A 27,636-nucleotide genomic window follows, 5' to 3' on the forward strand; every position below is an offset into this window, starting at 1 on the left:
CTACGGGAATAACAACCTTTAAGCAAATGTTAGTTATAGACTTTTTTATTTTGTACAGCAGAGCTGACCCTTTTTGTGTGTGCACCTATATTAACCCTAGAAGGAGTAACTGGGGTGTCTGGACACCCCAAGCAAAATTCAAAGTATTCCCATGGCTTAACCAATAATTTTCTTACGCTCAAAACCCGTTGATAATTTAGTTTGAACCTCTATCTTTTAACACCTGTGTGTGCCGCAAAAAGTTTTGCTCTAGGAAGAGCTCTATCTCCTGTTAAAATACGTCTGGAGTGTCGGGACACCCCAGTTACTCCCTAACGTTAGTAAAATTGTCAAGATAAGTAAATTCAAATTTTTTAAAAAAAATCGTTTTTAATCAGTTGAAATCATCTGATAAAGTGTAAATTGATATAGGCTATGCATGAAAAAGTTGTATTTTATAAAAAAGAAACATTTTTATACAAAAATTATATTTATTACAAATTTCTGTGCTCTCTTTACAGTCAGAAATTAAATTCCAATACAGAAAAATGTAGTATATGACAGTCAAATTTAAATTAGAAATTATATATTGTTATAATATTATTGTATTCCTTACTAAAAAAACCAATCAATTCATTATAATAATTTTTTTTTACATCAAATATAAACCTTATAAAACAAGTTTAAAGCGTGGGGTGTCGGGACACCCCAGTTACTCCTTAGAGGATGAGTAAATTAACGTACTCCTTCTAGGGTTAAAATAAGAATATTCAATAATGACTATATAAATAAAGTATTTTGCTGAACAAGATACAGGGTCAAATTATGAAACATGTTTCAGCCAGAAAGCAGTGTTATTATTATTTTTCAAACAATAAAGTACTTTTAATTAAATTAATTTTTATAAAGCAATAATAAACTGTATAATTAAATTATACAAGTAGAGTCAGATTTGTTTACTTTAAAACTCAAATTTCAGCCTTTAGTTTTGTAGCACTCCCTTACAATATTTATTCCTACGTACATCTACATCTAGTTAATAGTTTCTGATATCGGGATTTTTTAATGTAAAGATTATATAAAGATTAACAACTTTTCTTAATTTATAATATGATATGATATGCTCAGTGGATAGAAGCAAGTTTGTCATACCGTTTTAAACAATAAACTACATACTGTTACACATGATATTTTTGAAACCAACTCGATCATCACCCGCATATTTTCTTCCCTGCATTATTTTTTTGGATGCAGGCGTAGTGGATCAAAGAGTATAATAATTATGATTAAAAAATTCAAACATTATTATATAAATATTGAAGTTTCAATAGTAAATTTATAAAATAAATATTGAAAACGAATTATATTAAATTGAAACCATAAACATTTTTCAGAATTTCTTAAGGAATATATGCGTTTGGTACTTGAATTAATATTATAATTATGTGGATAAAGTAATTTTTAAATCTCTTCCGTGAGAATAGAGTCCCCTATTTTTTAGTAAAGTCAACTGATTCAAATTTAGAGAGTAGAAAGGCAGTTTTCTATATGTATATGTATATACAATAAGAAATTTCACATTTAAAACTGTAGAATAATTTTAGTTTATTTCATGAAAAATGAAAACTTTAATAGTCAAATAATGTAATAAATATCTACATAAATTTTTGAAAATATTGTATACAACTATTGAATTTATTGCGTGTTAGAATACAGATACATACAATAATTTCACTTGGTAGCAGTATATAAATATGGGGATGTCAGATTAATTTACCAAATTTCCGGTTTGGAAGATGTATTATAATGATTTCAATGATTCACACTGCTCTTTTTATTGTTAAGGAAAAAACTATAAATTTATGTGCATTTGCACTAAACGTTTTGAATGTTTTTTTTTTTTTTTTTATTGAAGAAAGTAAAAAAATAAACATTTATTTAATTAAATAACAAGCAGATTTTTGAATCGCCCTAAAAATTGCAGAATTTTTGTTATTCTATTTTGTAACTACAGAGTTGTCGAGTTAAAAAATCATTAACAAAAGAAAGAGTAATAATTGAAGTAGATGTTATTAAACCAAAAAGCTAAACTATCGCCCCTCAAGAAAGAGATAAATATTAGAGTAATTACCTTAAAGAAATATTCACCTTCATCGCACACTTGACACAAAGTATTACTCTGTTATTAAAAAGGATGTAAATAATTTACAAATACCCCAGAAGAATATTAGTCGTTTCACCAAGTTAACAATTTTGAAATGATCGTAAACATTTTTAATTTTTTATTTTAATTACTTGTTGAATGAAATGTACAGAGTTTTCAAGTATGGAATGACATGTAGGTGGGTTATTAATTTTTATCATCACTGATCACTTAATTATTTTACTTACTTGCTAAAATCGAAGATGTAAAAAAGATGAAACCAGTGAAAACAGCCAAGAACAGTGGATGCTCCATGGCGATAACACGAGTAAGTGAAGAGTGTGATGCCCTTTTATGCTTTCGTGTTTCCCCTCCCTCTTAAATTTTCAGTTTCCTACCCCTCTGATTCAATCACTTTTATCATAAGCAATTTACAAAAGTGTTGACAATTCTAAGCAGTATTATTAAATCAAAATGTAAATTGTTAACTAAACAAAATCATAATTATCTCAAAATGATAATTATGAACAATATGTAAAATTTTGCGAGTGAAAAAATTTTCAACTATAGATTATTTTTTCTCCGCATCGCAGTTCATTCCACTGTTTTCCACATATCTGAAAAAATAAGCAAACAAAGATCACTTAATTTAATTAGTCACTTGATTACATTATTTACTTGAAAAAAATTAATTTATATAATAATATCCATATTTCAATGAAAATCATAACGCGCCGCTCACATTTCTTTCGTGCACGAAGAATCTTTACATTTATATACAATGTCCATGTTTGTATACATCTTGAATAAATAAATACAATATGTATATTGAGTAATACTATGTACTATGCGTGTACTATAAATTCTACTACTTACTTTTTTTTACTTATAAAATACTACGGAAATAAGGGGTACAAAATTTGTTATTTAAAACAACTTTTAAACAGTCAGATTTTTATATACTTTTCTCAATAATTCATTATTTGTCATTGATCTCAGTTTTCAATTTATATCGTAATTAATGTTTTTATTTCTCTTTTTTAGTAGGAACAATTTCACGTGAGAAAAAGGTTTTAGTATATACAAGTTCTCAAGTCCGTTTGATTGTCACTAGGTCAACGGTCAACTCTTATCAGGCTTTGTAGGACCTATCGCGCGGTGACAGTTGAAAAGCAAATATTCAAATAAATAAACAAATAACAACATTTCTATAAATATTTGTTCTTTCAAAGAATATAATATTTCATTGTAATATGATAGAAAAAAATTTTTAATTTCAATTCGTACTCTCGCTTAATCAGAATTAGCAAAATTTCATTGATTGAAGCAATCAGAAATTGCGATAATTACGACTGATATTTAGTGAAAACTTTTCTGACTCATATTAAAAGCGAGTATAACTTGAAATGAAAACATTTTTTCCCCTTTATACATCACAAACAGAATGATGTAGATGTTAGAAAATATTCTTTTAAAATATTGCCAAAAAACTTTTTTTGAAAAAGTTTAAAACATGAGAATAAGACGCAGTTAATCTTTAAGTAGATTAGATTAGATTAGATTCATCCCTACAACTCTTATGGGACTTGAAAAGGACATTTTTCTAAAAAATGTGATATTTGGATTTCTAAAATCCAAAAGAAATATAAAAGAACAAATGAAAATATTTGAATTTTAATATTTTTAGTACAATAATTATTAATAAAAGAAGGAAATTATTAATATAATTTGTTTTATTTGAGTTATCAAGAAATAATTTTTTCACAATCTTTTTGTCTTTTAAAAATGCTTCTAAAAAATTCAGATTTCACAATGACTTTTTTCAACTTTAAAAAAAAATCTCTTAATCAAATGGTATAGGTTTTTTTTTAAAAATTTGTTTTCCAATTATCCATATTATATATTTTCTTATATACACTTAAATTTTCAGGGAAGAATTCCCGAGATTAATTAAATTCATTTGTTCGTTTGATTTTTATTGTAAACAGTTGAATAATTTTTAATTTTATTATATCAATATAAGGCAGGGTATTGCTAAATGATCGATTTGGCATTGACGAAATATTATATAGATATATTATTGTCGTCTATAAATTATAGATATACAATGATTTTTACTCTTGAATTTACAAAATTTAAGGGATTTGATTGAGATTGTTTATTAAGATACTCTTTGAAAATTATTATAGATCTTGATAATGCGGATAAAATATGTTAACGTAGAGAAAAATAATTTTTTTTATAAAAGCATGAAACGTAAATTGATGATGCATAGGTAAAAAAAAAATAAATAATTTTCAAGTTGCTAAGAATTACACGTTTCTGATGTATCATATAAATAATATACAAAATTTACATATATAATAATAGTTATTACATTGTTTAAAATTAGTGCGCACTAGCTACTTATTGAACATTCAAACGATTTATAGGTTATTTTTGGTTTTCAAGTGATAGCTAAAAATTGTGAAATGGACACTTTAGTCACATATATAATATGCGTATAGAACATATACATTAGAGATGTAAACATATTATCGTATTATAGATATAAATTATCAAAAAAATAAAGCACATCTTTAGACAGTAGTCTGATTAGAATGTAACAATATATAATATTATTTTTTATTTCTCTAAACTAAACTGACTAAATTTATTTATAACATATATATTATAAAGATTACTTTTCCTATGTCCTTTTTGGAAATGACAAAAATCATAGTTTCAAAAAAAGTTTACTCTTAATACCATGTTATGTAACATCTACAAATGCTCGTCTTACAATAATATATTTTAGACTTTTTCACATTATCTCATCTCACATGCTCTTAATTTTATTCATAATATATATCATCAATAGAAAAAATGTAATAAAAAAGGAAAAATGATCTTTTCAAGAACGCTATAGTAACAATTAAAAACAAAAAATTTAATAATTTAATTATAGTTTATTAGAGATTATTTCTTATGAATGACGTTATGTTACTAGTGTGAGTACACTGTAATTCAGCACTTTTTATAGAACAATAAGTAAATAAAAAGCACTATTCCGATAACAATAAAGTGACTTTAAAGTTGCAATTGACTCTGAGAAGAAACTTGCGGTCCTTAATTAAAATAGGCAGTCCATAACTGGTAATTAATATTAAAATGTGGAAGCGTCATAAATCTGGAAATCTGCAAAGTAAAATTTCAAGTTAATTCATTTCAAAGAAACATGTTAATAATATGCCATAATTTGAGTTCATTTGTTAAAAAGGCTATGTAGGTATGAAAAAGTGATTGATTGCGGACATGAATTTTTTGTTAAAACAATCAAACTAAGCTTTGTCTTAAATGCTGAAAATGTACTAAAGTTATTAACAAAAAAGGAGCACATTCATGAATTCACTATATATTCAGCGCGCAAGTCCTTTCATTACCTATGGTACATATGGCGTATTCATTTTAGTTTCCTACTATTCGAGAATTATTTTAAATAAAGTACAATTTTATCCAAGTTGTAAACAGTGAAATGAGAATTTCCTTGATTTAAATTAAAAGAGTATATATATTTAAATGTAATATTAAATTTTTTTCAGTGTCAGCTTGGCAAAAGTATATACCGTTTTCAGCATTTATTACAAAGCAATTTTCAATATTAAGAGTGTTATTTGTTAAACTATCAGTAATAATCTGGAAATATTACATTTTTCCTACTTTTTAAAATCTTTTATTTTTTATAGTTGAGATGTTAGACCAATCAACTAATAGATTATTATTATTAACTATATATTTAAAAAAAACGAAAAATGTTTATGATATTGTTGATAAAACTAAAAAAAAAGTTTACTCTTTTGTCAGAGGGTCAGTAGTTTTAATAAGTAGAAGCAAATTTTTAAAACAGACGCAGTTATTGTTCGAGTTATTTTGTCAATATACCACCGCGAAGAAAGTAATGAAATTATTATATGAAAAATTAGTTTCTTCCAAAGATATTAAATTTAATACACTGTATAAACAAAGTCTTTGTTATGTATTAGATGATTTTTATAAAAAAAAAGCTTGACGCAATGCTTTAAGTTTTCCTTGCGTGGCATAGATCCTTTCTGCGAAAAGGATTTTATACCCAAACAGATGGTATTAATGTTGTTGACAACCGGGAACTTTTGCGAAGGATTAACATGTTCGATTTAACAGATTTGCTATAAAGCATACAAGGAGTACTCCCGCACAGAGCGAGAGCACTCTAGAGCAGATAAACGAATTCGCCATTAGCAGCGGAACTCACACACTAAAAGTTAATAGTTATCAAAATTTATAAAAGTATTTTAAAATTAAAAGACAAGCAAAAGAAACAACAAACTGAAAATTTTGCTTTTTGTCTTTAAATTGAAAAATGCCAATCGCATACGGAGCATGCGATTCCAGCGATTCGCAGCAAGTCAACAACAACTTCCAATTGGAAATGTCATTGCGAATCACTAAATGCATGAATATGTATTAATAGTCAGACTTTATTTTTACAGTGTTGTTTTTTTTATATCTTTCAACTTTTGTTAATTATTATAAAATAGAAATTAATAGATACTCTTATCCTCAAACGGACGATGTAGTTTCTAGTATCATCATCATAGAAATATAAAGCCCGTAGTCTCTGAAATGCATTGCAATATACATACATATATTTATAATAAAAAAAGTATATAATACATAATCTGATAAATTCTACTGATTTTCTAGGAAAACTTATGTCGAAGAGTACTAATCTGATGCGAACACCGTACACGGAAAAAAGTTTCCCGAGGAGTTGACTACTCTAATGTTCTTATTTGCAAACGTACAAATAATATAATATTGTCTCGACAAATAACTGCTTTTGTGTATTATATGTCAAAAGGTTTTATGATCAATTTTCTTGCGATTGCAGGATAAGTTAGATTTTATTGCCTCGATAAAAATCAAGTATTTTATATTTAAAAATAACTCATTGGAATTTCTGAAAGTTTGACAACTCTGACTTTTATTTAAACCCCTATTTAATAACTAGTTGATTGTTTTTTTCTGGGTGGGTTATTGCTGCCTTCTATAATTAAGCTTTTTTAAGACCAGTTTTATTGTTACATTTTGATAATTCATTATTGCCTTTGATCTTATTTTTAAGCTTTAATTAACATGTCAATTATTAATGGTAAATTTGCACTTTAAACTCATTTTTCTCTAAATTATATTTTTGACACTTCTAACTTTGAATCTCTATATTATAACTAAATAAATTTTTCACCTGCAAGGTTCTAAGACCGCTGAAAGTGTTATGGTCTTATAATAATTAAAGAATATTAATTTATTTTTATTCTTAAATTGAAAGAAAAAACCCTTTTAAAATATTTGGAAATGTTTTGAGGAATTTTGTGCTGTAATGCATATGTGTTATCTAACATTTAAAGAATATTTCAGTATAATATTTACTTATTCGCAAATATACATTTAATAATTTTGTAATTTTTTTTTTTGATGAAAATGATGTTAATTTTTGCTTACCTGAAGGGATCATCAAAATAGTCCGATGGAATTTGAAATAATTCTGGATTAATATCACTTCTGAATGCAAAGTCTTGAAATGTTACTTTTGCAGTGACTGTTGGCAGAATAGGTATGTCAAGTTTAACAGGAAAACCAGGAGGCAATTTCATCAACACAAACTGTCTTAATTTACTAAAATGCTTGAAAGGTGCGATAACTTCAAGTAGATTAAGCAACATATCTACTGTTAATGGAAATTCAGAGCTCATGGCAACAGTTGCTTTAAAGGATTTACTACTTTCTTTGTACACCAAACTCCTGCCAAGTAAAGGACATTGACCCGTTGGTGCAGCAAGATACTCTTCCCAAGGAATATTCGTCTCTGGAGGAGGGTTTAAAGAAGCTTTTCTAACCGGAGGCTATAACAACATTATTGTACATTTAAGAGTACATAGTTTCCGACTATGTAAAATTTCATGTAAAAACAGTCTCGAATCCAAACAGTGAGATATAAAAGAATAGAGATTAAACTATTTCTCTTTTCTTTTCCATCTCATACTTGAAATTCTCGAATTGAATTTATGATTAAGTAATTTTAAATGTCAACTCCCCATTCAAGTTCATAAATATATTGTTTTAAAAGTCGTTCATCAAGTGAAAAAAAGTACGTAATGTTTTCCATAGCAGTAAATTTTGATGTAAATTTTGTCAAGTGTTATTACAGGGTTACCACACTTTTGCTCATTTCAAATTCCCTCACTTTTCCAGGTTTTCCACATTTTTAAAACTACATTTATATTTTACCAAATTAGACAAAACTTAGACTTTTTACCTGTCTCTAAAGAATATTCTTATTCACTCGCAAAATGATTAGATACATGAAAATTTAATCATTATTCTTTTTCATAGAAATTAAGATTTTCAAAAATTTCCAATTCAATAACATATAAAAATACTACATATTATAAAACATAAAGATATCGATCACTTTAGATCGATATCTATAGTAATCGCTTCGCTTTCTTCATGTTTTATAATAATTAAAACTTGACAAGATCATTATTTTATATTATAAGAATATTGTTACTGTAACTTCTTCAAAAATTATTTTCATCATATCGATTCAATTATTCATTTCTAGAATTTTTAACTACAATAATTTGTCTTCAACTCAATTTTTAAAAAATAATAATTTTTGAAAAATTTGTTTGAGAATTTTCCAATCTTTTTGTTTACAATTCAATTTTACGAAATTTCGTTAATTCTGAAATTCTTCAATTTGAAACCTTTTTGAAAATTCAATTATTTTTAAAAATTCACGATATAATGCTTTCAATATTCAATTATAATCTAAAATTTTAACTAAAATTCATTTTTAAATCAATATTTATTAGAAAAATCTACAAGAATTCAATTATTTAAAAACAAAAATAAATATATTTTATTAAATAATTGAATGTTTCTTAAAATTGAATTATCATAAAGAATTTTATAAAAAAATTTTTAAATATTGAATTATCTTGACAAGTTTCAATAAAATTTTTAAGAATAATTTCATTTTTCGAGAAATTTCATTAAAATTGTATTAAAAATAATTTAACTTAGCCAAAAAATTTTATAAGAATTTTTGAAAATAATTCAATGCCTGTGAAATTTTAATTATTTACGAAAATAATTCAATGTTGGCGTAGAATTTTAATAAAATTTTTGAATATAATTGAATTTAGGAGAAGAATTTTATTATTTATAAAGATAATTGAAATTATGACGAGAATATTTGTAAATTTTTGAAGAAAATTGATTTGTTAAAAAGAATTTCATTAAAATTTTTGAGAATAATTTAATTCTTTGAAGAAATTTAATTAAAAACGTATTGAAAAAATACTTAAATTCTAATAAATAAATTGTAGCAAAGGTTTTTAGAATATTTTAATTTCTTTAATGAATATTTAAAAAAAAATGTTAATAATAATTATAGTTTTCGAGGAATAAAATGAAAATTAATTGAAAGTCTGCGATGAGTTTTATTATTTTTAATAAAAATAATTGAATTAAAAAAAAGAATTTTATTATTTATGAAAATAATTAAATGTTTGCGTAGAATTGTATTTTCAATAATCGAATTACAAATTATTGAATTGAAGAAAGTTTTTGAAAATAATTGAAATTTTGACAAGAATTTTATTAAAATTTTTGAAAATAATTGAATTTCTGCAATAATTTGTAATTGCTTTAAACTAATTTCAGAAGAATTTGAATTCTTAATTTTTTCTAATTAAATTCATTAAAAATTGAAATTTTACAAAATTTCAAATTACAACCTTTTGAAGTTTTAAAAAGTTTAGACTACCTTGCTTGGGTAGTACCTGGTAAATATAAAGAATTTACTAAAAGTTTAATATATGGGACTTGTTTACGCACTTTTTGATCCGCAAAATAAGTATGCGACGTCGAAAACGATATAGTTTTATTTAATTTTAACTCTTTGAGAATCAGTGCGTTGCTTTTAGGCAACATGAAGATTTTTTTGTTAACTGGTGCATAACTTTTTTTATTTGTAAAACTGAATAGTGAAACAGTAGTTTTTATCTAATCTAATAAATTGCCTATTCCAAATATTGATGATCTTCAAATAAAAAAACCTTAATAACTTTCCCTGAAAAGCTTGTTTAAAAATGAAAAGTCATGATTTTTTAAGAAAAAATTTGGTCCTCAAAAGGTTAAACATAAATTTTGAACTTGAAGAAATAATTGACCACAACAACAATATTTAAGTGCGCAAGTTTTTGAAACAATAAAAATGTTATATACTGTTTCAACTTTTTTATAGTTAATAAAAGGAATCATGTTCTTAAATCTACTTTGTGTAAATCCTGTTCCTGTTGATCATTGATCATACGATACATTAACTTGTCACTTAAATAAAGTTGTAATAAAACAAGAAAAATTTCCTTGTCAATGTATTTATGCATATACAGTAGAACCTCGATTATCCGAGGTAATGTGGGGAAGATGTACCTCGGATAATCGAAAACTCGGATAACACGGAACCAATGAAAATTTCAAAATTTTAAATTATTTTTCATGTGTTTAAAGTGTTAGAATAATATTAAATGACAAAAATGGACGAAATTTTAAATGCAATGATCACAAATAGTGGTTTTGTAAAATTTATTTTCCAAATTTAGTCGCTCGATCCGTTTTATCCGAGTTATTCCGCATTATCCGAGCATGTTTAGTGCCTCGGATAATCCGGAATCTCGGATAATCGAGGCTCGGATAACCGAGGTTCTACTGTATTGCTCATTTCAAGTGAATTGTCATATTGTGCTTATTTAAATAATTCTCAATTCTCAAATTTTTACCAACTTTTATCTCTTAAATTTAATACATTAAAAATGTGACCAATAAAGTGCTAATTGTTAATATAGAAACTAACAATTTATTTCTTTGCAAACGTTTCTGACAATGACACAAGGATCTAAATTCATTTATGTTGAATATTTTATCCAGTCAAATTGCTCGTTAAATCTATGATTTATTATTACAAGATTATTTCTAATAATGTTTTTAAAAACAAGTTGAATATGTATGACAATTCAATTGAATTGAACCACAATATACATATAATAAAAAATTAGTAATAATTGAATAAATATTTTAATAATTACTCCTTTCAATCTTTGTGAGCTTCCTTTAGTTAATAATTCCATTATTGCTTTATTTTTTTGCAAATCTTCTTCACTTAAATGCTCTCGTCTTTTCCTACTAGCCAAAATCATACCATTGATTTGATAGAAGTCTGCGTTAAATGGTCCCACCATTTCCTTTATTATTATTATTATTATTACAATAATTAAAACTTATCCATTGTCATAACGCGTAAAATTAATGTCTTCTCTTATTTATGTAAGAATAAACTTATAATGAATAAAAAACAATTTGTATTTACAAATAAAGAACATACCCTTTTATCTTCTCTAAAAATCCAACCGGTTTGAGCTCTTGAAAATGTTATTCCTTTTGTTGACATCTGTGCTGCCATAATATCACTAGACATTAGAATGTCAACTTCATCTTCTATTTCCATTTCAGTATCCTATAAATAATAAATTGAGCTTATTATTATTATTATTATTATTATTATTATTATATTATTTTAGTATCAAGTGGAATTTATTTAATAGTAAACTTGACATTGTTGAATGATTGATTCATTTTGAATTTGCATAAAGGACTGTCCAGAATGGATTTTCTTTTATTGAGAACGTAATCGCGTTTATGTTTACGTACTCAATTCTGGATAATCCTTAGGAAGAAAAAATTTGGAGTAATGTTAAAAATGATAATTTTCTTTTATTTATTCATGATCATCATGAAATTTTCTTTGTCATTTTGTAAAATGAACCAGATAATAATGTTTATTTTCAAAATTGATATCCAATTGAAAATGAATCAAAGCAAAATGTTTCTTGTCTAAATCAAAAGCATTATTATAAATATTAAAAAAGAATGAATATTAGAAACCTCGTATCTCACTCTTTGAAAGAGTTTAGCTTTATTATCGAGGACTGTAAGAGATTTACTAGGTTTCTGATCGCCATTAAATATAAATGTTATATCTCCTTTTGTCCATCTCATATCATTGAAATCTGCAAGTGTTGTGTCAATTCTTATTGAAGCTCCACTTTTATGAATTTTACATACATCAGATGGTAAGGTTCTTGAAACCAATGGAACTGAAATATTACAATTATTATAATAGTAATTTTCAAACATTTTACTTGTTTGATTTGCCTTAACGAAACAAAAAGTTCAACACTAAGACAAATTCATTGGCCCTTCTCATTAAATACTGCGACTTGTTAAAATTAAAGATTGTAAAGAGAATGAAATTAATTATTTAGAAAAAGTTTTATAAGATAAGACATATTTTGTACATTACTCACCCCAACTTTGAAAGTCCCATTTCAGTTCCATGTAAAAATCACCCATTTGTCGTAATGCTGCTACCAAGTTTGGTCTTCTCTCTTCCATTTGTTCTCTTGCTTGCTGTTTCAATTTCCTTACTAATGATAGAACTGCAAATCAAACAGAATTTTTCCAGGTTTTTAAAACTATACATTCATATTTTACAAAATTAAATAATTAATCATTATAATTTTTCCATAAGAATTAAAATTCTTCAAAAAATTCAAATTCAAACCTTTTTGAAATTAAACAACTTATAAAAAATTGCAATAAAACATGAAGGAATCAATCGCTCCGAGCCTTCGACTCGGAACAATCAATATTTTCATGTTTTATAATAATTAAAGATGTCCGAAAGATAAAATAATTATTTTATATTATAAGAATATTGTTACTGTAACTTATTCAAAATTACTTTCATCACTTCAATTCAATATTATTGATTTCCACAATTTAAAACTTAAATTCTTCTTTAAATTAATTAATTTTAATCATTTTTGAAAAAATTCTTTGAAAATTTTCATATCTATTTGTTTACAATTAAATTTTATGAAATTTCGATCATTTGGAAATTCTTCAATTAGTAATAATATATAATATATTAGAAAATAAAAACTTGAAATAATTTTTAAAAAAAGGCAATTAAACTTTAAAAAAAAATTAAATCTACACAATTTTCAGTTAAAAGTATGAAAAATTCAAACATTCAAAAATTATAATTTGAAACCTTTTCAAAATTCAATTATTTCTAAAAATGCACGCTATAATACTTTCTCTATAAATTTGAATAAGTAAAAATGTTTACTATGTAATTGGAATTAGTGACTGACTTTTTGCTTTTGAATTACACTTGAAACCTTGGTTATACGGAATGTGATGGCGCTGAAACGGGATGAGGGGTGAAGGGAAGGGTCGTGCTTGACTCGATGATGTCAGTAGCGTACCTATTACTGGATCCTCTTTCCCCTTGATATAACCAAAGCCTCAAAATTGTTAGTGAGCTATCGGACAATATTAATTAATTTATTTATTTGTCTACAAATGTAATTTAATAAATTCAAATTATGAATTTTACACTATATTAATAAATTCTAAAGATATAAAAAAAATTAGCAGGCGATTCTATTTCCACCGAGGGCAAAAAGAATCTACGTACTGTCCTGCATATTTATACTTTTTCGTCAAGGTGACCTATTTGGATTATACGGACACACACCCGAGTTGTCCGTATAACCAAGGTTTCAGTGTAGTAAATTTTACTATTAAATTACAGTAGAACCTCGGTTATCCGAGCCTCGATTATCCGAGATTCCGGATTATCCGAGGCACTAAACATGCTCGGATAATGCGGAATAACTCGGATAAAACGGATCGAGCGACTAAATTTGGAAAATAAATTTTACAAAACCACTATTTGTGATCATTGCATTTAAAATTTCGTCCATTTTTGTCATTTAATATTATTCTAACACTTTAAACACATGAAAAATAATTTAAAATTTTGAAATTTTCATTGGTTCCGTGTTATCCGAGTTTTCGATTATCCGAGGTACATCTTCCCCACATTACCTCGGATAATCGAGGTTCTACTGTAGTAGGAACGACTATTTATTAGTAAAATCAGCTAAATCAAAAGCAAAACGTCAGTCATTAATTCAAATTAAAAACCATTTTTACTAATTCAAATTTAGAGAGTTATTATCTAAAATTTTAACTGAAATTCATATTTAAATCAATTTTTATTAGAAAATTCTACGAGAATTTAATTAATGTAAATAAAAAAATATAATTTATTGAAGAATTGAATGTTTCTTAAAATTCAATTCCCATAGAGAATTTTATCAACAGACTTTTAAATAGGTAATTAAAATTTTTTTGACGAATTTTAATAACATTTTTAAGAACAATTTAATTATTCAAGAAAAGATTTTGAAAATAATTCAACTTTCGCCAAGAATTTAAAAAAATTTTTTGAAAATAATTTAATTTTGGAGAAAAATTTTATTATTTATAAAGATAATAAATTCGAAAAAAAATATGAATTGCACTTTTAAAACAGTGTTCATTAAAAAGATTGCTTCAGGTGGAAATCCGACTACTGTCGGATTCTTACTTTTTTTTTGTAAATTTTTTTAACGAATAAGAAATTTTTTCTTGTAAACATGATTGGTATACTAGTTTTGTAGGAACATTAGGAACAATTTCACATAAAAGAAATTTTAAAGAAATTTTAATTTAATTTTTTTAAATTTAATTTTAATTATTAATATAAACGCGATTTCTCCAAAATTTTAATAAATCTAAAAAAGTCATATGTTGTTAAAATATTAAAAATAATTGTAAAAATTTTAATGTTATTATTTTTTGTACAGCTACCAATGTATTTGAATTTTTGGAAAGTATTTAAAAATATTGAAAATAATTGAATTTTAAAAAATTAGAATGCATAAATTCTAAGAATTATTTTTATCAAAACTATTTTAATATAATATTTTTGTAGCTAATTTTCATTAATTACCATTTTTAAATTTACACTTAAAGATTTTTCATTAAAATTTTTGAGAAATCAATTATTTTTAAAATTTGCAATTAAAATTCTTTTAAAGTTTATTTTCAAAAATTTTTATCAAACACTTTGAAAAAAATCAATTATTTTTGCAATTAAATTTTACAAAATTTCAATTATTGAAACTCTTTTTTTTCATTGTAAATTTGGAAAATTTATTTAGTAATTTATAAAAATAGTTGAATTGTTTCAAAGAAATTATTAAAAATTTTAGGAAATATTTGAATTCCTCCGAGAAATTCAATTAAATATGTTTTGAAAATAATTGAATTCCTGCAAAGAATTTTACTATTTATAAAAATAATTGAATTCTTGCGAAGAATTTTACCATTTATAAAAATAATTGAATTGTTTCGAAGGATTTAGTAAGACTTTAGAAAATAATTGAATTTATTCGAAATATGTTAAAAATTGTTTTAAAAATTCAATTCTTCCGAGAAATTTAATTTCGATATTATTTTCAAAATTTGCAATTAAATTTTACAAAATTTCAATATTTATTGAAACTCTTTTCAATATTTATTGAAACTCTTTTCAATTGTAAATTTCGAAAATAAGTTGCATTTTATACTAAAAATTATTGCAATATTCGGAAGAAAAGTCGAAAACTTGTCGTAATTTTTGAAAATAAGTCGAAAAAAGTCGAAAATGTTATAATATTCGAGGCCTGAATTATAGGAAGGCCTTTTAAAATAATTGAATTTCTTTAATGAATTTTAATAAATTTTTTAAGAATAATTGAAATTCTGCGATGAGTTTTATTAGTTATGAAAATAATTGAATTATTGCGAAGAAATTTATAAAGAATTTGTAAATAATAGAATTCCTGTGAAATTTGTATTATTTAATTAATTAATTCCAAAATTTGAAAATCATATCGGATTAAAGAATTGAATTTTATTATTATTAATTTTTTTAAAACTAATTGTTGTTTAATATCTGTCAATACTTTTCTCACATCCAAAATTGAATGACTTAGTATTGTAAAATTTAACTAAACTTTTTTTGCGTGATTTCAATCTTAAATGCATAAAATTAGATTTTAAACTAGAGTAGAATACAGAAATGAATGTAACTTACTAGTCTGCCTGTCGCCATAACTGATAGCCTCTGCTAATGGGCTCCAACCAGCCACATTTTTTACTTTCACGGGCACTCCATGAGCAAGCAATAGTTGAACACATTCTGAAAACATTAAAGATTGAATACATTTATCAAGTTGTGCCTTATGTTTAGACTTTTAGAGCCTGAGCTGAATAATATATGTAGAATAATAAAATTATTGTCAATTACCTTTTCGACCCAACATCACAGCCAAATGTAGAGGAGTATTTCCTGAAAAAATGAGATTGTGTAGCAGAGAGAAGATAAAATAAAACAAGATTATAAGAAAAATTGATGTCGAAAGTAAATTTACCTTGTTTATCTTTTTGAGTAAGATCATGAGTTCTAATTAGAGTACTCATAGTTTTAATGTCTCCATTATAAATGCACTTGTGTAAGGGAAAGTCTTCACAAAATGTAGATTCTGCCATGTTTTAAATGCTCCTTTCTTACTATTAAAAGTATGCTTCCGATATTTTTAACATTACTTTCTTAAAACTATAGAGTCTAAAAACCAAAACTCTTAAGAATTATTTTTTTACAGATTTTTAAAATGTCTGTAAATTGCCCATTTTGCACCAAACATTTTTCAAGATTTCTATCAGCTCGCAATGCAAATTTTGAATCATCATCCTGCAAAGCTTAGAAAATGTGATAAATATTTAAAATAAAACTTGAGCAAATATTACAGTGCAATGGTCAGGTAATATTGGCATACAGTGTTGAAGCAAAAGCAATACATATTAAGAGAGAATTGAAGAAGATTTAAGTCTTTAAATTCTGACAAATCTGTTATTGACAAATTATCGGAAATGTTTTCTTCTAAAATATCAACATTTCTGAATATATTATTTAGAAACTGACATTAATTATTCGTCAAAATATTGAAATACAATATTGCCTCATTTTTTAATGAAGAAGAATGTTATTAAAATTTTTAGACTTATTCTCTAAATTTAAATTAGTGAAAAGTCGCGTACACTAATTCAATGTAGAAGAAATGTTTACTAATTTCTTAGTTAAATTTTAATCATTATTTTATTTAGTAGATTTCAATTTTTTTTTACTCAAGTTGAAAATTAAAAAATATTATAAAAACTAGTAGAAACTTTTACTGATTCAGAATAAGAGGGTATTTTTTATGAGCGCTGTACATTTTTAGGCATTTTAAAAATTTAAAAACAATCGCAATCGCCGCGTTTTTTTAGGTTAATTTTTTATAACATTTAAAAGAAAAAAATATTCTTTATCACTACCAAGTTGTAATAAGTTTATATATATAAATTATTAATAAAAAAATCTCCATTTTTGTTTAGTCCTCATTTAAATGAGGAAGAGAAATTTTCAATCTTGTTAAGAACTATTAAGTGGTATTTTAAAGTACTAAAAAAATAATTAAGTTATTAAAGTAATAGTTGATAAAATAACGTCTTACATATTTTGTGAATCAGACTCAAATTACATTAAGTTAATGTATAAAACCTTAATATTTTTTTATTCAACATCTATTGATATAATTAAATGTTTAATTTTTGCATCAAGTATACGATAAAAATGAATATTTACCATTTTTTCTATTTTAGATTTGATGGGTATTATATTCTGCTTCACATTATATTTATTCAATATAATCAATCTTAGAAATTTCACAAATATGGAGCTGTCAAGTGTCCTCCTGGTACAATAATGCTCTGCTATCGATTCAAGTACCTTTCATTTAAAGATTTCGTATAATTTATCTTTTATTTATATATAGAGATATATATTTTGATGTTAAGTACAGGATGAGCATAAAATGCATAGAAAGTGCAGACAAATCATTTGTACACATACAAAATACAATTTCAACACACCATTGATTGCACTATGCATGTTTTGATTAAACTGTTTTTATTACTTTTAATAGTGAAAATATCAGTTTGTTTAAGGCTAATATTGGTAAAACTTGAGTAAAATACATTAGTTTTAGTAGAAAATAAGATTTACTTTTATGTAAAAAATAAAAATATTTAAAAGATTTAAATTAGAGAGTACATACAAGGTATATAAATGCTCTTTGTGAAACGTTCATTGGGTGGGGATGTATACTTCGTAAGGCTATATCCACAATAGGCTCTCTTTTTATGTCCTTAAAGGTACACTCTCACCTCTACTGCCTGCCTGCCTGCGCAGGCAGCAGGCGCAATGAGAGTGAGAGAGAAAAAACATTTAATTTGAATTTTCTGACTCTCTTACTCTTATGTGTTACCATGCCAATCTGCAAGCAGACAGGCAGTAGGAGCTGTGCTAGCGCCTTTAATTCTTGAATACATCAAATAAAGGTGATTATATACTTCCGGTGATACTTTTGTCATGAAGCCACCATTCGATTTCATGAGAATTTTCATGGTCGTATCACTAAATTAGATTGATTAGTTGCAAGAGAGATAGTGCTATGTATCTGACTATCTCTCTTGCACTTTTACGCTTAGCTTACACATGAGATCGCACCCTAAAGCTGCGGTTACACCTCTGCAGGCTGCCTGCCTGTGCAGGCAGGAGCAACGAGAGTAAGGGAGAAGTTTGAAGTCACTGACTCTCTTACTCTTGTACGTTACCATGACAACCTGCAGGCAGGCAGACTGCCTGCAGAAGGTGTAACCGCAGCCTTAAGCAGAATGAGAAATCTCAAGCCTGTGAATACAGCATAAGGCTGCGGTTACACCTCTGCAGGCAGCCTGCCTGCCTGCAGGTTGTCATGGTAACGTACAAGAGTAAGAGAGTCAGTGACTTCAAACTTCTCCCTTACTCTCGTTGCTCCTGCCTGCGCAGGCAGGCAGCCTGCAGAGGTGTAACCGCAGCCTTAGTTTTATTTGTTTTGTTTGATTTGACAGAAAAGTTTAAAAGCCGTTTAAAAAAGACGAATAATTAAAATTATGGAACGGCAAAAGTTAAATCAAGTTTTAAAACTGTTAGACGAAGCAACAATTGAATCATCAAATGGAGAAATAACAATAGACGGCTTAATACCAGTGGAAAATAAAATTAAACACTTAAAAACTGTACTGAAAGAAATGAATGCGAGAATTTTATATCTCAAATCAGTTAATGGAGAAAGTAAGTTAGAAAATTCGAATATTATTTAAATTAATAATTAATTATTTAAATTTAAACTTGATTAAAACTAGGTTTGTATTTAAATTATATATTAATTTCCTACTCATAACCTCAAAAACAATAACAAAGTCTAAAATTCGAAATTGTTGAATCATTTGAAAATTTTAGATAAAATTACTGAATTGCCTGAGAATGATTTAAGCACAACTTTTGATGAATTAACAGAAGAAATTACTGCACAGTATATTATTAATACTAATGGAGTAAATTTAGGTCTTGAAACTTATGCTTTGGAGGAAATATTGAATAACAAGGATACTCATGAATCGAAAGAGTAATATTTATTGAATAATAATTTATTAAATGGATTTTTTAAAATTATTTTAAAGATTATATTAATACTTTCTTTTTTCCAATAGAAAAGTTGTACAATTATGCAATACACTTTTTAATTGCAACGATAGTGCATTAACTATTCAAAGCGAAATAAATGAATTGCAGAAAAAATTACTTCATCTCAAAATTAAAGATCTACAAGAAGTGCAAAAATATCGAATATTTTTAAAGGAACAAGAAGAATTGAGAGTTAATAAACTCGAACAATCAAATCCTACAGAAGCAAGGTAAATATAAAAAATGAACAAAATTTTCTATTAAAAATTTTCTCATAAATTACTGATTGCAATAAAAATTAAAACTTCAAAATTTTATATTTAGAAACTTTATAATTAATTTTTTTTCAAAGTGACGCAAAATTATTATTCATGGTGGCTACATGTCAGAAAAGTCAGGAAAAAAATTTTGTCAGTAAATTCAGGGAAATTCTAAAAATTAAGACTTGTTTCGACTTATTTTAAAAAATTGCGACTTTTTTTCGACTTTTCTTCCAAACATTGCAACAAATAGTCTAATAAATAAATAATCTAATATAATATTTTTTACAAGTATTTTGTTATAATTTTTAAAATTCAACTTTTGAAGAATTTTCATTGCAAATTTTGAAAAAATTGAATTATCAAAAATGTTAATTTTTATTAATAAAAATTAGCTTTTAATTTTTTAAAATTCAATATTTTCAGTATTTTCAAATACATATTTCCGAAAGTTCAAAAACATAGAAAAAATAATAACATTTTAGAATTATTTTTAACAGTTTAGAGAAAAAACCATTGTCAAAATTTTGAAATAATATTCATCGATAAATTAATTAGAGTTTTCTTTAAATTATACAAAAATTCTTTTAAAAAATTAAATTAATTTCGAAAAATTAGATTAAAATATTTTTAAAAACTAATTATTAGAAGTATTTTATCTTAATTTTTTTAAAATTCAATTACCTTCGAACAAAATAAATAAAAATATATTTTTTTTAGACTTATTAAAATTTCGGAGAAATTTATATATTAATTATTTAATTATAATTATAATTAAAATTCTTCAAAAATTTGATTATATTTATTTTTTTTTTAAAATTCAATTATTTTTAAAAGATTTTACAAAATTTCAATTGTTTGAAAATTTTTCAATATAATTAAAAAACTATTATCTTTCAAAAATTATTTTAAAATATTTTAAAAAATTAATTGTATGAATTTCTTTATTATAAATATTATACCTTGAGAACTTATGAAAAAAAACACGGACAGTTACAATTATAATAAAAAAATAGAATATTTAAATAATTAAATTCCAGAAGTACTTTCTGAAAATTATTTTAAATAGGTAATTGATTTAGAGATGAAGTTTAGTTGAAAATCAGAAAATAATTGAATTTAAAGTTTTCCGTAAACTTTCATATTTTCCTGTAAAAAAAAATGTTGTCAGGGAAAACAATTGAAATATCAATAAATTGTCAGGGAAATTGAAAAACTGAAACTTGTGACCACCCTGTTATTGTGATAAAAATTTGATTTGAAGAAGAAATAAATAGAATTTAATATTTGCAAAATTTCTTTTAGATTCAAGCAGAAGATAGAACTGTCAATTCAAAAGATTAATTTAATGAAGAAACTTATAATGAAACTCATATCAGGCTCCACTAATTTATTAAACAACGATGAAACAGATATGTTAGAGTTATTGAAAAAGCATAGAAAAATAATTAATATGGAAACTATTTCGAATATGCTACAAGAGCAAGATAAGAGTTCTGATTAATATTAATATTCGAAAATAGAAAAATAGTCCTGTAAGTAAAACTAAAGTATTTAAGAAAATTGAAATTTAAGAATATTTTTGTATAAATTAATATTAATTAGAAATGATATTAAAAAATAGAACAATAGTCTTGTAAATGTAAGATTAAAGTATTAAAAAAAAATTAAACTAAAATTTTAAAATATTATCTTAATTTTAACAATAAGGTCTACAACATTTACTATATTATATTATTAACGAATGTTAATTTCAAGCATTAGATAAAAGTTTTTGTTCAAGGACAAAGTAGATATTTTAATTATTTTGATTGAAAACAAAAGGATTCCTTTTGTTGTATTCATTTTATCACTGTTGGCCACAGCAGCAGATAAACATCTATGATCTATGCGAGAAAAGTCCATTGTTCAGAGAATGTATGCAACGTATATAACTATATACACACTTTTACAACAGCTGTCAGTGGCCTATAGATGGGATACAATACTGACTGGCAGAAAGTATTTACCAGCGAACAAGTGATGATGTTGTTTGCTTTTTAAAAAAAATCTCATGTTTTCATAATAAATTATTTCTCATTTAAGTAGTTCAATAAACAATAGTTTCACAAAATGACTGAGGAAGAAATAACATTAAAAGTATTATCTCTCAATTGTTGGTAAGTCTCAATTATATTTAGAGGTTATCTTTACCATATTTTCAAATATATTTTTAATACTTTAATTTTGGCGATTTTTCTCCAAATGGATATTTTGTTACTTTCTACACAAATAATGTAATTTTGTTCTTATTATTTATTTTCCTCTAACTATTAAATACCTATTTTTCAAATTCAATTTTTTATTACTTATAAAGGCTTCGCATTACTTTTAAATGCTTTAAATATAGTTTAAATCGGTTAATATATAGTTGAAATAAAAAAATTATTCTCAAAAATTGTAACAAAATTCTTAGTAATAATTAACAAAAATTTAATAAAATTTGAATTGAAATAAAATTGAATTTATTCATCCATTCACTCAAAAATATTAAGAAAATTTTAAGAAAAAAATTTCAATTACTTTTACAAAAATAATAGAATTCTTTCTGAGGAATTAAATTATTTTCAATAAATTCTTTTTTAATAGAAATTCTCGAAATAATTCAAATATTTAAAAAATAATTTATTGAATTCTTGGAAAGAAATAAATTATTTTTTAATAATTTTGATAAAATTTGTTTATAAGAATTCCATTATTTTCAATTAGAATTTTATTTAAATTTCTCGAAAGAATCCAGTCATTTTCAAAATTGTTAACAAAAAATTTTCTTTAAAAAAATGAATTATTTTCAAAAATTATAAAATTTCTTTCACAACAATTATTCAAAAACAATTTTTATAAAATTTATTTGGAAGAATTCTATAATTTTCATAAAATAATAAAATTTTTCGCAGAATTTCAATTGTTTTTAATACAATTTTTAAATTTATTCCTCGAAAAATGCAAATATTCTAAAAAATTTTATTAAAATTCTTTGAAAGTTTTCTATTGTTTTCCAAAATTTTGATAAAATTCTTTGAAAATTTCAATTTTTGTAAAATATTTTGGTAATAATATTTAAATGTGTATTTTAAAAGTTTACAAATCAATTGAAATAAATTTTATGTTTTAAAGAAAAATTTGGAAAATATTTCAATTTTACAACAATGCGTTGAATTGAATATATTATCACCAGGAAAAGAAAATCAAGTAAATATTTTTGATGAAAATCAGGAAAAAGTCAGGGAAATACGGAATCAAATTTTTTTGATTTTTATGAATCGACTGAAACAATTTTTTTAGTCGTCAAATTTAATTTCTGGATAGCTATGTTTTTTACTACTTTTTACAGCCTCAAAGCAACTTTTTATAATTTATTATCTAGTACGAAGTATGCTGATAAATTTTTGTTTTCTTGAAGAATTTTCGAGAAATTTCAACTTTTTAAAAACTTGATTTTTAATTTTCTTGTACAATAAAAGCCATTTATTTCATATTTAATTATTAATTTATAATTATTTCCAGGGGTATTCCCTATGTCTCGAAAAATCGAATCGCTAGAATGGATGCAATTGCGGATAAACTTGTCGCTGATGAATTTGATATTGTGTGCCTGCAAGAAATTTGGTCTATTCTTGACTTTAAAATGTTTAAAGCAAGAACTCAAGAGCAACTTCCATATTCACATTATTTTTATAGGTAAATTAGAAGGAGAAAATTTTCCAATTTTCCAATTTTTCTTCTTTTTATATTTTTACTCAACTAATAAAATTCTCTTGAAGAATTTCTTTAAATTTTTTTTAAACAATGGAGTTTCTTTAATAATTTTAATTGCAAATTTTGAATGTAATTGAATTGTATAGAAAGAACTTGTTTCAAGTTTTTAAAATAATCGTTTTGTTAATAATCGAAAGTAAAAATTTTAATAAAAATTCTAGAAAATAATAAAATTCTTCTCAGAATTTTATTATGATTTTTTAAAATAATTGAATTCTTGCCAAGAGTTTTATTAATTGTATTAGAATTTTTAAAAAATATTTAAATTTTTTCGATAAATTTTAGTTAACATTTTGTTGAAAATAATTGAATTCTTGACTTAATAAGTGAATTTTGTAAATTTTGAATATAAAATTATTGAAAAATTGAAGCCAGATAATAAAATTATTAATATACGTGGATTTTCAGTGGCGTTGTGGGATCAGGAGTTTGCGTCTTCTCTCGCTATCCAATTCTAGATGTTATGTTTCACAGATGGTCCGTAAATGGTTACGTACATAAAATTCATCACGGCGACTGGTTCGGTGGAAAAGGAGTTGGCCTTTGTAAAGTTAGAGTACAGAATATGGATGTTAATGTCTACATTGCTCATGTAATTACAATTTTCCCAACATTTATTCTATATATACACTTCTATATATCTTGTTTTCTTCTAAAGAAATTAAATTACACACAAATTTCACAACAACGAATTGTTTATAATCAACAATAATTGTTTTGCACTTTCAAATGAACGACGATCTTTTTTTTTCTTCTTTTAATTTGTACTCTTGAATTAAAAAATTATTTTTTTTTCGTAGAATAATTTTTAAAAATATTGAAATAGAAAAAAATTTCTTTCATCAAGTTGAAAACTTTAGAACAATATTTTTCACATGCAAAAAAAAAATTCTTTTTCAAATATTTGATAAAAATTTGTAAGTTAAAAAAAAATTTGCTTAGAGAAGTACTTTTTTCTCAATTCGTTGATCATAAACGTTATAAAGTGTACCAATGTTACAATGTGTAAATTTAAATAAATAAAGAATTTATTTTATTTAATTTCTTTAGAAACAAATTGTTATTTAAAGAAAATTGTTACTTTCTTTCAAAAAATGAATGAATGAATGTAATAATCATAATTATTGCGAAGAAAAGTAATTAATCAATTGATATTTCTTTTTCTTTTCTGAAATTAATTACAGTTGCATGCTGAATATGATAGAGAAAATGATGAGTACACGGCGCACAGAGTTTTGCAAGCGTTTGACACTGCTCAGTTTATCAGAATGACAAAAGGCGGTGCGGATGCGGTGATACTTGGTGGTGATCTCAATACGGAACCAGAAGATTTGGCTTATCGCTTAATTTGCGGTGTCGCCGGCTTGCATGATTCCTGCTCAAATAATTCTACCTTTATAGGGACCAATGAATGTGCCAAGAATAGTTACACAAGTTCAAGTTTGGTCAACAAATTGCCAAATGGCAAACGTATCGATTATATTTTGTATCTAGGTTCAAATAAATTTGCGGTAAGAAACATCATTTTTTTAACATTAACATTTTACATATTAATTCATTTAGATTTAATTTAATTTAATTTAATTTAATTTAATTTTTAGGTACAAGTTATAGATTTTTATCTACCTTTCCCAGAACGTGTTCCACAGAAGAACTTTAGCTACTCCGATCACGAGGCAATTATGGCTCATTTAAAAATAACTAAAGGTAATAGTCATATAATACTAATTATAGTAATAAAGATAGTAATGTTATAATTATTAATATCAACATTATATGTGACTGTCCACGAGAAAACAGGGCTTAGGTCCAAAAAATAAATTTTGAGTTTTTTATGGTAATCTATGTTGCTTTTTCAAATGCAAAAGTCAAAAGTTAAAAATATCAATTATTTTCGACAATATATCGTTTTAAAGATGGGTATGTCAAGCGTAGTTAACTTCAATCGTCGACTGTCCACGACAAAACACGGCTTAGGTCCAAAAAATCAATTTGAGTTTTTTATGGTAATCGACAGATTTTATATTGCTTTTTCAGATGCAAAAGTCAAAAGTTAAAAATATCAACTACTTTCGACAATATATCGTTTTAAAGTTGGGTATGTCAAGCGTAGTTAACTTCAATCGTAGTACTTCAATCGCTCGCCCTGTGAAATTCACGTTTGGGAGCTAAGCCCTGTTTTCTCGTGGACAGTCACATATGATTAGTATTCAGGATATAGATATCAATTTTTGATTTATTGAAATAATAATAATAATAATAATAATAATAATGATATTCCCTTCCGAAATTTTTTTTAAAAAAAGAAGTAAGTAAATATTTCGATTGAAATATCGAAAAATATGACATAAAACCAATATGTCTATACTTTTACCTTGCACGGATCGAAATATCTACTTACTTATAAAATAATAATAATCTATGCTAATAATCAGTTAAAGTTTCTGTGTAAATCTGGAAAATTCTAGAAATTTCATATCACTTTTGTTGTAATTATAGTTGAAATTTTTATTAATTCAGATTTAGAGAATTTTTTTTGTGAGAAAAATTTAGAAATTATTTTAATTTTTTTTTTAATTTTAAAAGATATAAAGTACCTATTTTATAAACAGCATTATAATTCTTGAAAGTTTTATAATTTTCAGTCTTAAATAATTTAATTCTTACGTAGAATTTTATAAAAATTTCTTAAAGTAATTGAATTTATTCGAAGAATTTTATGAAAAACTTTTGAAAATAATTCTATTCTCACGACGAATTTTATCAAAATTTTTTAAAATAATTAAATTTTTTTAAAGAATTTCATTAAAATTATAGAAAATAGTAGGTTTTTTATTAAAAATTAATTTTAAAACAATAATAATTCTTTCGAGTAATTTAGATAACATTTATATTGAAAATAATTGAATTCTTAGAAAGAATTATTTTATTTATAAAAATTTTCAAATAATTGAATTCCTCCGAACAATAAAATTTAATTATTTTTTAAAATCATTGAATTCTTTTAAAGAATTTTATTATTTATAAAAATAATTGAATTTTTTCCTATAATTTTATTAAAATTTTGCCTTGAAATTCTTTCAAGGCATTTAATTGATTTGAAATAATTCAAATCATTTGAAGAATTCGTCTAATAATAATAACCGAATATTAATACTATTAATTAATAATAATAATAATTGTTTGTAGGAAAGAATTCAACATCCAACTTCGACGTGAGAGATTCACTGAAGGAAGCGATCAACATTTGTGGTTTGGCCCTGAAGAGCGTACGACGACAGAGGATATGGTACTTAATATTCAGTTTGCTATTAGCTATTCCTTTGATGTATTCAATGGGACTTGAATATTCATCAACGTCAATTGGACTGAGCATTGGTATCAATATAGGCCGACTTCTCGGTACCGCGGTTCTATGCTACTCCTTATTTATGAGTTCCATATGGAATAGTGTCGAGAAAAATGCATTGAAAGCCGGTCATTCGGCAATGGAAATTCATCTCAATCAACTAATTAATAATTACGAAAGAAAATAAATTATCCATCATTTTTTATTCCATTTTATTAGGTATTAAGAATTACTTTCTTACGAATTCAATTTGTTCATCAACTTTTTCTTTTAAAAAGAATCTAAAGTTTATTTATTATACATAGTTCATGCCTTTCGGCTTTTAACGAAAAAAAGAATCTTAAGTATTTTATGAAGGTCGGAAAGAAATTGTAATTTTTTTTTTTTTTTGCATTGCTCAATTGTCCGTCCGTAAAAATTCAAATGTTCAAACATTAAATATTTGTGTCTTGTCAATGAATAATTTTTGTTTAGA

At 24.8% G+C, this 27,636-nt stretch overlaps 4 protein-coding genes across 11 annotated transcripts in view; 2 read left to right on the top strand and 2 right to left on the bottom strand.

Annotated features, from left to right (window-relative positions):
* LOC122508230 (apolipophorins) overlaps nt 1-2,499 on the bottom strand; it is a 29,813-nt gene extending 27,314 nt beyond the window's left edge. The window contains exon 1 of the mRNA XM_043621452.1: nt 2,371-2,499. Within this exon, the coding sequence (XP_043477387.1) occupies nt 2,371-2,437 (67 nt within the window). The 5' untranslated portion in view covers nt 2,438-2,499. The remainder of the gene's footprint in view (nt 1-2,370) is intronic.
* Nucleotides 2,500-5,050: 2,551 nt separating this feature from the next.
* On the bottom strand, nt 5,051-18,363 carry LOC122508234 (ankyrin repeat domain-containing protein 13C). 7 transcript variants are annotated; one of them, XM_043621460.1, is made up of 12 exons: nt 18,304-18,363; nt 17,832-17,975; nt 16,579-16,906; nt 16,455-16,496; nt 16,242-16,346; nt 12,574-12,705; nt 12,152-12,363; nt 11,592-11,723; nt 11,296-11,451; nt 7,643-8,043; nt 6,693-6,758; nt 5,051-5,299 (listed from the first exon to the last, which is right to left on the bottom strand). In XM_043621460.1, exons 3-11 carry the CDS (start codon nt 16,694-16,696, stop codon nt 6,701-6,703), a joined length of 1,356 nt encoding a protein of 451 aa, XP_043477395.1. In that variant the 5' UTR covers nt 16,697-16,906; nt 17,832-17,975; nt 18,304-18,363; the 3' UTR covers nt 5,051-5,299; nt 6,693-6,700. The 7 variants fall into 7 exon arrangements, with proteins under 7 accessions (XP_043477395.1, XP_043477396.1, XP_043477401.1 ...); XM_043621461.1 differs by lacking the exon at nt 18,304-18,363 and adding an exon at nt 18,119-18,296; XM_043621466.1 differs by lacking the exon at nt 17,832-17,975 and having other exon boundaries at nt 16,579-16,772; nt 18,304-18,322.
* Nucleotides 18,364-19,088: 725 nt separating this feature from the next.
* Nucleotides 19,089-22,019, top strand: LOC122508211. Of its 2 annotated transcripts, XM_043621419.1 has the most exons (5): nt 19,089-19,361; nt 19,530-19,695; nt 19,781-19,984; nt 21,320-21,549; nt 21,880-22,019. In XM_043621419.1, the coding sequence occupies exons 1-4, from the start codon at nt 19,181-19,183 to the stop codon at nt 21,516-21,518; spliced, it is 750 nt and encodes a 249-aa protein (XP_043477354.1). In that variant the 5' UTR covers nt 19,089-19,180; the 3' UTR covers nt 21,519-21,549; nt 21,880-22,019. The 2 variants fall into 2 exon arrangements, with proteins under 2 accessions (XP_043477354.1, XP_043477353.1); XM_043621418.1 differs by lacking the exon at nt 21,880-22,019 and having other exon boundaries at nt 21,320-21,674.
* Nucleotides 22,020-22,033: 14 nt separating this feature from the next.
* LOC122508210 (putative neutral sphingomyelinase) lies at nt 22,034-27,371 on the top strand. Its single transcript, XM_043621417.1, has 6 exons — nt 22,034-22,173; nt 23,561-23,734; nt 24,221-24,404; nt 24,997-25,323; nt 25,414-25,519; nt 27,002-27,371. Exons 1-6 carry the CDS (start codon nt 22,127-22,129, stop codon nt 27,346-27,348), a joined length of 1,185 nt encoding a protein of 394 aa, XP_043477352.1. The 5' UTR covers nt 22,034-22,126; the 3' UTR covers nt 27,349-27,371.
* The last annotated feature ends 265 nt before the right edge of the window (nt 27,372-27,636 follow it).

This window comes from Leptopilina heterotoma, unplaced genomic scaffold (genome assembly GCF_015476425.1).
Source record: "Leptopilina heterotoma isolate Lh14 unplaced genomic scaffold, ASM1547642v1 Lhet_53, whole genome shotgun sequence".
Classification (NCBI taxonomy): domain Eukaryota; kingdom Metazoa; phylum Arthropoda; class Insecta; order Hymenoptera; family Figitidae; genus Leptopilina; species Leptopilina heterotoma.